At 44.6% G+C, this 13,169-nt stretch overlaps 1 protein-coding gene across 2 annotated transcripts in view; it reads right to left on the bottom strand.

Moving 5' to 3' along the window:
* Positions 1–13,169, bottom strand: part of TTC23 (tetratricopeptide repeat domain 23) — a 112,616-nt gene that overhangs the window by 6,729 nt on the left and 92,718 nt on the right. For both annotated transcript variants that reach the window (XM_082448451.1, XM_082448452.1), the window contains exon 9: positions 9,502–9,651. In XM_082448451.1, coding sequence (XP_082304577.1) covers positions 9,502–9,651 — 150 coding nt within the window. The remainder of the gene's footprint in view (positions 1–9,501; positions 9,652–13,169) is intronic.

Genomic DNA, 13,169 nt, shown 5'->3' with positions numbered 1-13,169 from the left:
TTCTCAAGGTTAGTATTAAGAAGAAAAGAAGATGTCAGAAACCAAAATACATGGAAGTATGAAATGTCTTAAATGTTTAGAAAAACACAAATATGCTTTTCATTTACTAATCTTTACAAGGCAAGCAGAAATGATCACTTACTTGGGGAAATGAAAGGACAAACCAAGATACCGTTCATCAGACAGCATTGTCCTATAGAAACAGGGTCACACGGGGGTGGGGCTTGGTTTTCCCAAGCCCCTCAGAAACCAGCCTTGTCCTCTGGGCCTGAGTCTTCTGCTGCAGGCACACATTCCCGCAGATGTTTGCTGAGCCCCTGCCAGACACCAACCCTGAGTCCACCTCAGTGATGAAGCAGAGGATGGGGGTTTCCAGTGTAGTGTGGGAGCCAGGCATTTAAAAATGTGTAAACAAACATAGCATAGCAACTCATGGTAAGAGCTGTGGAAAAGAAAAAAGAACATGGGCTATGAAAGAATAAAGGGGGGGTGGTGTCAGTAGTGGTAGAGGGTACTTGGGTCAGTGAAGGCCTTTCTGGGGTGACATTCAAGTTGAAACCTGCAGGATGGGGAGTCAGCCATGTGAAAAGCACCAGGTCAGGGGGAGGTGGTGGCGGGGTTCCAGTCAGGAAGAGTGGCAAGTGTCTGAGGCAGCATACCCTGCCCCACTCTCTCTCTCTCTCTCACACACACACACACACACACACACACTCAAACACGCACCTGCAGCTCCCTTACCTGGAAGCCCACTAATTCTCAGATCCAAGGATTGCTGCACAGGTGGGTAGGAAGCCTCCCATGAAAGAAGTACAGATAGAGTAGGACCAGGGGCCCCGGGACAAGGGAAATGGGAGAGGAGGAAGAAAGGGAGGGAGGCCCGTCTGAAAAGCCCTCCCCGAGTATCTACGATGCTTGTCTTGGAGTCGAGGTGTCATCCTTGCTGTCTCCCTCACTCGTCACCTCTGAGTTGCCAAGTGCCATGGGTTCTATATCCTACTGATGTCCCTTGACTCCCCCACGACTTTGCTCCAGCCCCTGGCCACTGTGTTGGAGCAAGCCACCATCATCCTTCTCCAGGATAACTGCAACACAAATATTTAGAGAACAAATGCATCAGCAGGACTTCCTGTGGAGGGGCCTCCTGCTGCGTACCCACATATAAATTCAGGCTTTATTTTTAGAGTGGACAGCCAGCTGTTTGTAGAAAAGCTGGGCTTGCCTATTTCTGAGCCAGATAGAGCAAGAAATCGAGCCCCCTTTAAAATTAAGCTTTTCAGCTCCCTCCTGCTGTGGAGCTCGGCCATCCGCCCAGTCCCTCCTGAGTTGGTGCAGTAGCACCAGCCATTCCCAGCGTCACTCTTTCCACTTGCTAAAGGTCACACTGAATTTATGTGGAAGGAGATTTTGCCTTTCTCTCCGTCCCTGGCAATCCACCCATAAACTCACAGTTCTCCTGCATCCAATGAGGTTTTGACAAACTCCAGAAGGTCTCAGGCCAGGATGGTCTGTCCACACCCACAGTTCTGCACCCTCCAGACCTTGATGCCAATTTAGGAACTCCTGAGGCATTGTGCACCCACGAAGCCACGGGAAGCGTTCCCATACTGGAGGAGCTTTCCATAGCAAATGTAGCCTTGTCCTGGGCAGTCTGTGTTCAGTGCCTATATATGTTTTCTAAGGGACAGGGAAGGTGGGAGGCGCTGTGCCTGGGCTGCCATAGTTAGGGGGCCCGACCCCAAGGAGAGCAACTCTTCCTGGCAGCTGACGACACAGGGCATCCTATCGCCAGGAGACCTGGAATTCTGATTTCCACCCAGCCTATAGCAGGCAAGGGAGGCTCCATGTTTTCCCCACAGAAGGTTAAGCCCTTGACCCCTTTAACCATCAGCTTCCATTCTTATACTGTATCAACCAATTCACAAACATCTCCAAGTAACTAATGAGTGCTTGAAGTGTCTTCAAGCACACTTCTCAAACCAAGAACAGGATTCTGTATACAAAATCAATGTCATTATGACCTTCCTTTCTTTCAAAAAGGATCTGAGGTGGATTGCTGCAGCCCAGCAGTGGGTTAGTCAAAGATGATTAGAAAAATCAAGATCAAGGGATCAAAGACGAATGAGACTCTACCCTTGAAAGCATTATGGGCTAACACAGGGCTCTGCGGGGACTCCAAACTTGGCTCTGGATTGCCTGGTATCCAGGGCAACAAGGAAAACACCACAAAAGCTAAAGGGAAAGTGAAACTAGGTGGGCCGCTGATGGAATGACAGGACAAGAATCATGTATAAAATACAGCCGCCTGCAGAGGCTCTGTGTGTTTGGCCGGTTGGAGGAACAGCAAGGACCTGACAGTCTGTTCTAGAGACTTGACCTGTAGCCACGTAAGACCTGTCCAGGGTTGGCTTTCTCACAGTCAACCTATGAATAAAAACCATTTTCTTTTGCCTTTCTTCAAATGATTCATCGTAGTGGGCTTTGAATTTCTTGGAGAGAGTGGTCACATAAAATTGTTATTCTTTTATGGAAAATGTTTATGTTCACAGCAATAAAGTAATCAGGCAGTGTATGGAACCCTGACGATGACAGTACCTAACAGGGAGGCCAGATTAAGACGGGACCCAACCCTGGTAACTGGGCCTGGGATTAGTCCTGAGATGCTTCTGACCTAGGAAACAGTCTTTGTGAATTCTTGTTTGCAGCCTTTTTTACCTGGATGAAAATCTAGTTCTCCATGTTGCAAAAATGGGAACTTTTGCAGTGGAAATTTCCATCTGGAGCCAACAGAGTTCTCCAACGTTTCCCTGCAGATGCCTTTGAAAGAAAGATCAATAATATGGTTTTCTTTTCAGTAACTTAATTCCACTGTCTGCTTTGTTTCTCGTGCCTTCCTGTTTTTCATGCCCACAGAACCATGCCTGGGCCATTCAGCACAGGAGAGCACATCTGGAAAGTCCAGTATTCAATGGATTCCTGCTCCAGAGTTGAAAATTTGGGGGATGCAGCTGTTGTTGTGATAAAAACAAGAGAAATGCTGGGCCAGTGGCTTTTGAGAGCTGCTGCTGCTGCTGGCTCTGCGGAGCCCAGCACTGAATACGGCATCTGAGAAAGTCCAGCTCAGGAGCAGATGTGAGAGGCATGTTTAAAGCCCTGTGTGTGCCCTGGTGTTCATGAAGCGGCCAGTCCTGTCCTCAGGTGGGTATGCGGGGACCAGTGGAAATAAGGACTGTGTGTACCACAGCGGCCATGACCTGCAGACATACACGTTTCTACCCTTTTCTCTCTGACTCCAGCAAGTGGCCAGATAGCTTTAAAATGTCAAAATCATTGTTTTTAGGACTGATTGGTTAATGAGGCCAAATGAAAGGTAAAAATGTCACCAACTTCCACTGCAGGCTCTGGGAGTGATGAAACCTGGAGTTTCTTGGAGCTGAGCTGATATTCAGCCCCGTGGGTGGGCCTGGGGCCCAGAGCAGTGATTCTCAACTTCCCCCTGGAAGCTAAAATGCAGGTCCCTGGGCCCCTGGCCCTTTGTCCCAGACTCTGGTTCAGAAGGTGAACCTAATGCAGGGGCTTTAAGACCCACACTTGGCAAACCACTGGCATTAAGGAAAATGTGGGCTTTATTTAACAGTAACTTACCCATAGACAATTCACTTCTAGGAGCCTCAGGCTCCTCATCTGTAAATCAGAGCTATTAAGGTCTGACCTGGAGGGTTGCTGTGAGGGTTGGGAACGATGTATGAGCTGCCACAGCAGCAGTAAGCCTGGCCCCCAGTGTGTGGTCAGTAATGGAACCAGCCTGGCCCCACTGGAGTCAGCAGGGCCACATGAAGGTTTATGTGGCTCCAACGCAAATTCTTGCACGTCTGCTAACATTTGCCCCCCTCCCCTATTCCTGGGTGCCTCCCCTCTCTGGAGTTGAGTGTCTAGGCTGAACCCTCAGAAGAGTTTTTCCATATTTCGTCTACCCTCCTCAGGGGAGAAATGAGGAAGGGGGAGCAAAGTGGAGACTCCCAAGGGCGGGTGGTGTGCCTTGGCCAGGACAGCTCCGCCCTTTCCTCCATCTGGGCCCTTCAGCGGACTGCACTCTTCACCCGGGCAGGGCCTGGCACTTACCAAAGCAGCCCCACTCACCTTGCCTCATACCGGCCTCAGAACAACTGTGGGAGTGAAGGAGGGCTTGGGGTTGCTGTTTTCTCTGTTTTACAGATGAGAAAACTGAGGCCTCTTGCCTCGATTCTTGGGCCACTCCACTCCATTCTCAACACTGTCTTCACAGTGATTTAAAAAAAAAAAAAAAATCCAAAGAACAAATATAGACCTATTGTGCCCTACTTAAAATTCTCTCAGTGGCTCCCAGATGCTTAGAGCCAGGTTCAGAAAACTTTTTCTGCAAAGGGCAGGTGGTAAATATTGTAGACTTTGTGGGCCAAGAGATAAAAATCGAGCTACTATGTAGGTACTTAACCTAGCAAGAGAGGAAACAAATGTCCACAAACTTTTGTCGATGAAATTTAAAGTATAATAATAATAAGTACATTTTTTGGGTAATCTAGTTCTACTAATGAAAATAATGGATTTCTTTTTTTGGGGGGAGGATAAAATTTCACTTAGCTGCGGTTCAAAGTCAGTGTTCTCTATCAAATCAATTTATGATCACCTGTAAAATGGTTACATATTTTATAATCATCTGTAAAAAACCATTTTTAACTAAGGGGCCACACAAAAACAGGTAGTGGGCTGGATTCAGCTTGCAGGCCAACGTTTGGGACCCCAGCTTAAAGGATCAAGTCTCAGCCCCTTAACTTGCAAACATGGCAGCGAGGTAATTCTCAGCCGCTCCTCTGCAGACGGGTACCCCAACTGCTTTTTGCTTCTTAAATAGGCTTCACTCTCTTGCCCCTGAGTCTCCTCTTCCACCTCGTTTCCAACATGGGAATTCCTGTCTCTGCTAGGCTATGCTCTTTTTCAGGAATACTTATCTGGACACCTTCCCTAATCCCCTTTCTCCCGTTGATCACAGTGTGGACCTGTAGCACAATACTGAGCACATAATATCAGAGTTAGGGGTTTACAGTCTGTAATTCCCCTAACTGGGACTGGGACTCTCTTAAGGGAAGGGGCTATGGCATGCCTATTATACTCAATGCACATGCCCCCAAATAGGGAGGGGCTCTAGTGACCCTGTCCCAGGTCTTCTAACTATGGGACCATGTTTCTTGCACCACCTCCACTGCGGGCCACCCATCAGCCTCGAAGGCACCATGTTCTTACTCCCCACCACACCCCTGGCCTCAGCTGATTGATCTGGGGTGAGCACTGGATCCAAGCCAGGCCTCTCAATTCTTCCCTGAGAACTTCCAAGCTGTGACTGAGAAATGGCAGCAGGGGTAGGAAGTAAAACTCTGGGGGGCTGGCCACCATGATTTCCATCTTGAGGGGAGATGCTGCCATGAGAGAGGAGTAGGGGGAGGTGCAGAGAGAAGCAGGCGGACTCCTGGGCAGAGAGAGCCCTGGTGGCATTCGAGTCTGGCCTTGGCACTTTCTCCCAAGTCTCCGCTGTGTTCCTGTCCTGCTAATCATGTGCCTGTCAGCGCTTCCTTGGAAACCATAAGACAATAGACAGTCCTTTATACCTGAGCTAATTTGAGTTGTATTGTCAGTGGCAACCCAAAGACTCCTACATATCCTTATCTTGGCATTCTCTCCACTGTGCCACTGGTTTCCAAACTTTTTTAAAGCACAAGAAGCCCCTGTTCAAACAAAATCTTACTTGGAAGCCCAAGCTGTGAAATAGATGATAGCATAGAGTAGACCGCACAATATGGACTGCCTGGTGCTAAATCCCCGCTCTGATGACTCCTAGATTTGCAATCAAGGCTGAGACACTTATCCTCTCAGCCTCAGTTTCCCTCTTTGTAAAAACAGAGAGTAGAGGTATCCAACTCTTAGGGTTACTATAGGGCTTAAATAAGTTAATAGATAAAAATCATTTAACTCACTGCCAGAGATATAACAATCACTCAGTAAGCATTAGCTTAAAAGTGGGGGATGGAGAAACCCAGAGCAACTGCCACCCTCAGCTTCCTTTCTCACCTCTTCCCTCACCGTAATGTCTTTGGCACATGTGTAATGTTTAAAATTATCTGAAATGATTGGTTTAATATATCTTCCTGCCTAGGCTAGAAAGTCACACAAAGACAAGAAGCATATTTATCTTGGTTATTCATTGTCTTTCCCCAGTTCTGCCTAGCACAGTAATTGGCCCATAGAAGATATCCAATAACTATTGTTGACTAATTGATAATAAATATATGTTGTCTCATTAAAAAATAGGCACCACACATATTACCAAATCTGGTGCTTTTTGCAGCAGAATCAGAAGTCATAAAAAGAGAAAAAAAGACTTGACCTATAGGACAGCCCACTCAGAACTGAAGTTAATTCTTTCGGTTTGGGCAGTTATATTACTTAAAGGTTCCCAGGTTTTCACCATTTTAAAACTAATTGATGTTATGAAAACACAACATGACAGAACTCATAAGATGCATTTAAAGCAATAATGAGAGGACAATTCATAGCCTAAAACACTTAGATCAATAAAAATAAAAACCCAAATGAATTAAATTCCCAATTCAAAAAGATAGGAAAAACTCCAACAGAGTAAAACAAAATAAGTCACAAAGAAAGAAAGAATAAAGATAAAATCAGAAATTAATGAAATAGAGAATAGGAAGGCAATTTATCCATAGAATTCAAATTCTGTTTCTTAGAAAAATTAACAAAATAGACAAACCACTAACTCAGTCAAGAAAAAAAGTGAGAAAATCCAAATAAAAAACTAAGAATTACAATGGGAAAATAACTATTAAAAAAGTAAAAATTTTAAAAATCCATGAGACTACTTGGCAAATCTCTATGCAAATCAATCTGAAAATGTGAATGAAATAGATAATTACCTAGAAAAACACAGTTTACCAAAATGACCCCATTAGAGATAGAAAGCTTCAACAGACCAATTTGTTTGTAGAAGAAATAGAGAAAATTGTCGAGGAATTTTCCCCCCTAAAAGCACCATGCCTAAAGAGTTTTACACGTGGTACAAACTTTCAAAGACTAGATAGTTTTAATGTTGTATAAAATCCTTCAGTGCATAGAAAATAAAGGTAAACTTCCAAATTATTTTTATGAAGCAAGATAACATTGATACTTAAACAAATATCACTTACAAATATTGGTGCAAAATATTTGCAAAAAATAAATGTTAGCAAACAGAATCAACATCACATTGAGAATAACTCATTATGACTAAGGGGATTTATTCCAGGAATGCAAGGTTAGCTCAATATTATAATAAAATGCACCATATTAAGTGATCTAAGAAGAATCATCTGATTATCTCCATTGATGCTGACAAAGCCTTTGATCCAGCAATTATTTCTAATTTAAAAAAAACCCCAGCAATTATTTCTAATTAAAAAAGCTCATGAAAATAGAAATTCATGGATACTTCCTTAGCATGATAAATATATATAAATCTTTGTCCAAAGCCAGCATATATTAAATGAGGAATCACTAGAGGCATTTCCATTAAGATCAGGAACAAGGCAAGGATGCCTATTATTCCACATTATTTATTACTGTTCTGGAAGTATGAACCAATTCAATTAGACAAAATAAATCAATCATAGGCATAAAACTTGGAAAACAGAAAGTAAAACTGTTTGCAGATGATGTAACAGTACACCTGGAAAACTTGAGAGAATCGGTGCTCAAATTAACTCAAGCAAGGAAAGAATTAAGCAAACTAGCAGAATATAAAATTAACACAGAGAAACCTATAGTCTTCGTATACACAAAAATAACCAGTCAAAAGGTGTAACAGTGGATAAAACTCCACTTATAGTAGCATTAAAGAAGATAAAATGCTTAGAAATCAACTTAGTAAGAAATGTACAAAACCTATATGAGGAACACTTTAAAATGTGCCTGAATGATACAAAAGTAGACATGAACACATATAAAGACATCCCTTGTTCTTTGGTAGAATGACTCAACATCATAATGATGTCAATCCTCCCAATGTCCATTTACAAATAAAACAATTCTCCAAAAAATACCACCAAACATTTTATGGAGCTAGATAAGTTGATACCAAAATTCATGTGGAAAGATAAAGATGCCAGAATATCTAGAAAACCTGATATAGAAAAACCACAAGTGAGGCTTCCCTGGTGGCACAGTGGTTAAGAATCCGCCTGCCAATGCAGGGGACACGGGTTCGAGCCCTGGTCTGGGAAGATCCCACGTGCCACGGAGCAACTAAGCCCGTGCATCACAACTACTGAGCCCACACGCCTAGAGCCCATGCTCCACAACAAGAGAAGCCACCGCACTGAGAAACCCGTGCACCGCAACAAAGAGTAGCTCCCACTCCCCGCAACTAGAGAAAGTTTGCGTACAGCAATGAAGATCCAATGCAGCCAAAAATAAAAAATAAAAAGAAAACCACGAGGGGAGTCTAATCCTACCAGGTACTACATCATGCTATGAAATCTCTATAATTAAGGCAATGAGGTACTGGGATTCAAATAAACAAAGAGAAAAGTGGAATAGAAAGAAATTCAGAAATAGACTCAAGTACATGTGGAAATGTAGTATGTGACTAAAGTGTTAACTCACTGGAGCATAGATGGACTCTCTAATAAAATGGTGCTGGACAACTGGGCAGCCATTTGGGAAGAAGATAACATTAGATCCATACCTCATGCCAGCCACACAAACTCCAAATTAAAAAAAAAAAAAAACATAAGTACTAGAAGAACACACAAAGAGTTCCTCTATAAACTGGGTGTACAGAAAGAGTAAAATAAAATACGATTGATAAATTATGCTATGTACAAATTTAAAATTATTTTCATAGTAAAGAATAATTGATAATTTATTTAAAAATCTATGTGCATAAGAGGATTACTGTACCTTTTGCCCCAAAAATTGTGAGCTGAGATCAACTGCAAAAGTGATGTCATCTTACATAAATAAGCCACTTGTAAAGTTTCATTTAAAAAGAGTGTGGGGCTTCCCTGATGGCGCAGTGGTTGAGAATCCGCCTGCCAATGCAGGGAACAGGGGTTCGAGCCCTGGTCTGGGAAGATCCCACGTGCCGCGGAGCAGCTGGGCCTGTGAGCCACAGTTACTGAGCCTGCGCTTCTGGAGCCTGTGCTCCACAGCAAGGGAGGCCGCGATAGTGAGAGGCCCGTGTACCGCGATGAAGAGTGGCCCCCGCTTGCCACACTAGAGAAAGCCCTCGCACAGAAACGAAGACCCAACACAGCCATAAATTTAAAAAAAAATAAAAAAAATAAATGAAACTTAAAAAAAAAAAAAAAAGAGTCAATTTGGTTATAAAAAAAAAAGAGTGTGGTGGAGGGAGAGAAAGCTACCTGTGGGGAAGGGTGGGAGGGTTTTTTTCCCGCATTAGTTGGGCTGCAGCTTTACCTTCTTCAGTTTCTTGTGGGCCCCGCTCTGGTTCCCCTGTGCCAGGTCAGCCCCGCCCAGGAGCCGGTATGTCTCTGCCACCTCGGGACTGAGATCGCCAAACACTGCCACTTTGGCCTCCAGGGACTCTCTCAGGATGGAGGTAGCTCTCTGTGAAAGGAACAAAAAGCTGTCTGGTTAAATAAAAAGTTCAAAGCTGGATAAAGATCAGTGCCTCCTAAGAAAATGATGTAACTGATATGTATTTTCACTTTTTAGGGGAATGAATTTGTGTAGAGTGTCTCATGAGCTGAGCCTACTTTCCTCCTTAAATAGGAATCAGGAAATAATATACATGGGGTGAGGGGGGGTTGTGAGGGACAGGAATGGTTTGAACTCTGAAGAGAGAATGCATAAAGGACCCCTGGAGAAAAAGCCATCTCAGATGTTACAGGAACCCATTTTAGTTGAGTAGTAAGAAGAAAAGCTAACATGTACTGCATCGTGTCCTTTATGTGGCAAGAACCGTGCTAAACAGTTTATATGTGTGAGCTCATTTAACTTGCACCATCTCCTTTAGATAAGGACAATTTTAATCCTTGTTTGACAGAGGAGGAAACTGAGGCACAGAGCAGTCAAGAAACTTGCTCAGAGTCAGCCCATCAGTGTCAGATCTAGGATCTGGATCCTGCCAGTTTTAATCCCTCTTAGTTGCAGGCTCTTCTCCCTCTGTGCACAGTGATGTTCTTATGTAAGTGAAAACTACAGAGCTTCCTGGCATTTATCTACTTACAGAACATCCAGAACATATTCCAGGGTTTTCCATTTCTCACAAGAAACAGTTCAGGAAACCAAAAGCAAACATTCCAACATGGTGAAAAGTTAAATATATTTGACATCTTGTTTGGTTTATCTGATTTATTTATACCAACATGGAATACAAAATATGAGTTGGCATTAATCTCTTCAGTCATACACCAAGACATACAGAGGGAAAGCCCTGTATGTCGGTCTCCCATGTTTCTCCTGAAATTCTTCTATGATATTCTACATGAAAGCATGATTACAGGTAGAGATCGCAAATGCCCAATTTAAGAGCCAAATAGGGACTTCGCTGTTGGTCCAGTGGTTGGGATGTCGCCTTCCAGTGCGTGTGGGGGTGCGGGTTCGATCCCTGGTCGGGGAGCTGGGATCCCACATGCCTCACGGCCAAAAGCCAAGGCACAGAACGGGGGCAATACTGTAACAAATTCATTGAGGACTTTGGGGATGGTCCACATCAAGGAAATCTTTAAAAAAAAAATATGGGAGAAATAAGTGGAACTTAAAAGAAAAATAGAGCCGAATAAAGCAGGAACCAGTGAAGGAGCCTTGCCCACCGCATAGCCCTGAAGGCATCCTGCTGGCGCTCCCCAGATAGAGAAGTTCGCAAGGCCTTTACTCATTTTATTGGCAAGAATATGAATTAGATGCTGGGGGTGGGATCAGGGAACCACAGTAAAAGGCACTGTTAAGGCAGAAACAATTTCTCAGATGATGGAAAGATAAATCACTGCTGGGGAAGAGAAACTGTAAATTGTGAAGTGTGTGACCCACCTTGGTATGGGTCGTGCCTGATGCTAAAGCCTGTCGTGTCCCTTCCCAGTGTCTGTGATGCAACTGTTGGGTTTGGCAATTTTTCCATGAAAATTGGTTGTCAGGCTTGGAGGGGCCAATGATGGAAAGAAGAGCCAGACACCTTTTCCTAAATGAAGCTCTCAACGCCATTTACAGCCTGATTGGGGAAACTAGAGATAGATGTGCATGAACTTGAATGGCAAGTCGAGATGGCAATGGAAGAGATGCCACATGGATATGGGTTTAAAGGAAAGAGACTGTGACAGTCTCTGAGAGTTAGAAAAGCTTAATGGAGAGAAGTGAAGAATAAATAGGATTTAGGTGGACTAAGAAGAGGGCATGGGAACCTGGGAGCACAGTGGGAGCTGGGGGAAGCACATGGCACGTTCAAGGCCAGTGAGGGGACTAATTTGACTACAGCAGAGGAAGTAGGAAGAGGAGCAGAGGGAGATGAGGCAGGAGTCACGGGCTGGGCTGGTGGTGGAGACCTTCATGCCAGGCTGAGGAGTTTAGATTTTCTTATGGGGAATAAGAAGTCAGAGAAGCTTCTTGAGCAGCAGAGCAGCACAACTAGAAGAGTATCTTAACACAGAGTATCTTTTAACCTGTGGCAAAGTAAACTTCACTTACATTTTACCTTAAAAAGCATTTTCCTTCCCAAAGATCACCTTCCTGTTGGCAAAGGGTCCTAGCCCACATGTAGGCTGTGACACATCTGAGGTGGTCTGAGCACATCCTTGTGCTCGTGCCTGGGACTGTCCTTGGGCCCAGCCCCATCGGCCAGCTCCTGCTGGAACCCACAGTGAGGTCTGTAACCAAGGGTGAGCATAACACAAGGTGACACATTTGGTTGGACAGATTGTGTCACACACAAGGGTGCCTGGCAGGAGAATGAGGAGGGCTGAAGTCCGACCCATGTTCCGCTCTCTAAGCAATGTGCTCTGGCACGGGCTGCACCCACCTGAGGAAGAGGCAGCTTTGTCTATTCTTATAAGGGCACCAGAAGGGCTGGCAGGGGCTGTAGAATGAAAAGAGCCAGTTTGCTAAAATCTCCAGGGGAGGCCTCAGGAAGTGAGGTACATCTTTAGATCAATGCCACTGATTTGGGTGACTTGGGCGAGGGCAGTGAGGTGTGGCAGCGGTGATGACAGGCACCAGGGCAGGAAGCCAGACAGGAATGGGGAAAAGGGTGGATGCCCTGTGGCAGCCAGAGCAGTCAGGCAGCCCATAGCCAAGCATCCATCCATCCACCCATTGGCTCAACGCTCCCCCACCACGAATAAAAGAGTCCCTGCTGTCATGGAATTTGGTCTAGTCAGGGAGAGACAGTAACCGTCCACAATATTTTATTGTAATACATTACTCTGTTATATAATTATATCAGACAGGATTCTATGATGAAGAATAGTGGGGAGAATCTAATGAAGACTGAGGGAGGGGAATCAGGCAAGCTGGTGAGTCCTGAAGGATGGATCTGCATTAGCCAGGAGATCAATGAGGAAGAACCTTCCAAGAGCAGGAAAAAAAAGCTGACACTGCCCAGAAGTGGGGATTAGAAAAGGTCACTGTGGCTGGAACACAGATCAGGGGAGGGGGCAAAATGAGACTGGAGATGTCAGCATAATCCATAACGTGCAAGGTATTGTGGGCAATGTGGGATTCTGGCTTATCTTAAGGGCACTGAGAAGCCAGTGTAGTATTTTACAAATGGGGGTCCACTGATCAGATCTGCTTTTTGCAAAGATCACCATGGCTTCCTTATTCAGAATGGATTAGAAAAGGGCAATAGTGGAAGCAGCAGCTGGGGAGCCAGAGTTTGTTAGAGAGGTCCAGGTGGGAGATGATGACTGACAGAGGTGGAGATGGCAACCAATGGCTGGATTCAAGGGGCATTTTGAAGGTAAAAATGACTGATGAGCCGGAAGGGGTGAGGCATAATGGGGGCAGAATTCCCCTCAGATTTCTGCCCTGAGCACTCCACATAGAACTTTGAGAGATGTTCTAGAATCTGAGGTCCCTGGAAGGCCCCTGTCTACTTGGTTGGGTGATCCAGAAAAATATGGAAACTCCAT

The sequence above is a fragment of the Balaenoptera physalus genome (assembly GCF_965194825.1).
Source record: "Balaenoptera physalus genome assembly, chromosome: 2".
Lineage (NCBI taxonomy): Eukaryota > Metazoa > Chordata > Mammalia > Artiodactyla > Balaenopteridae > Balaenoptera > Balaenoptera physalus.
This window is presented reverse-complemented; position numbering and strand designations above follow the sequence as displayed.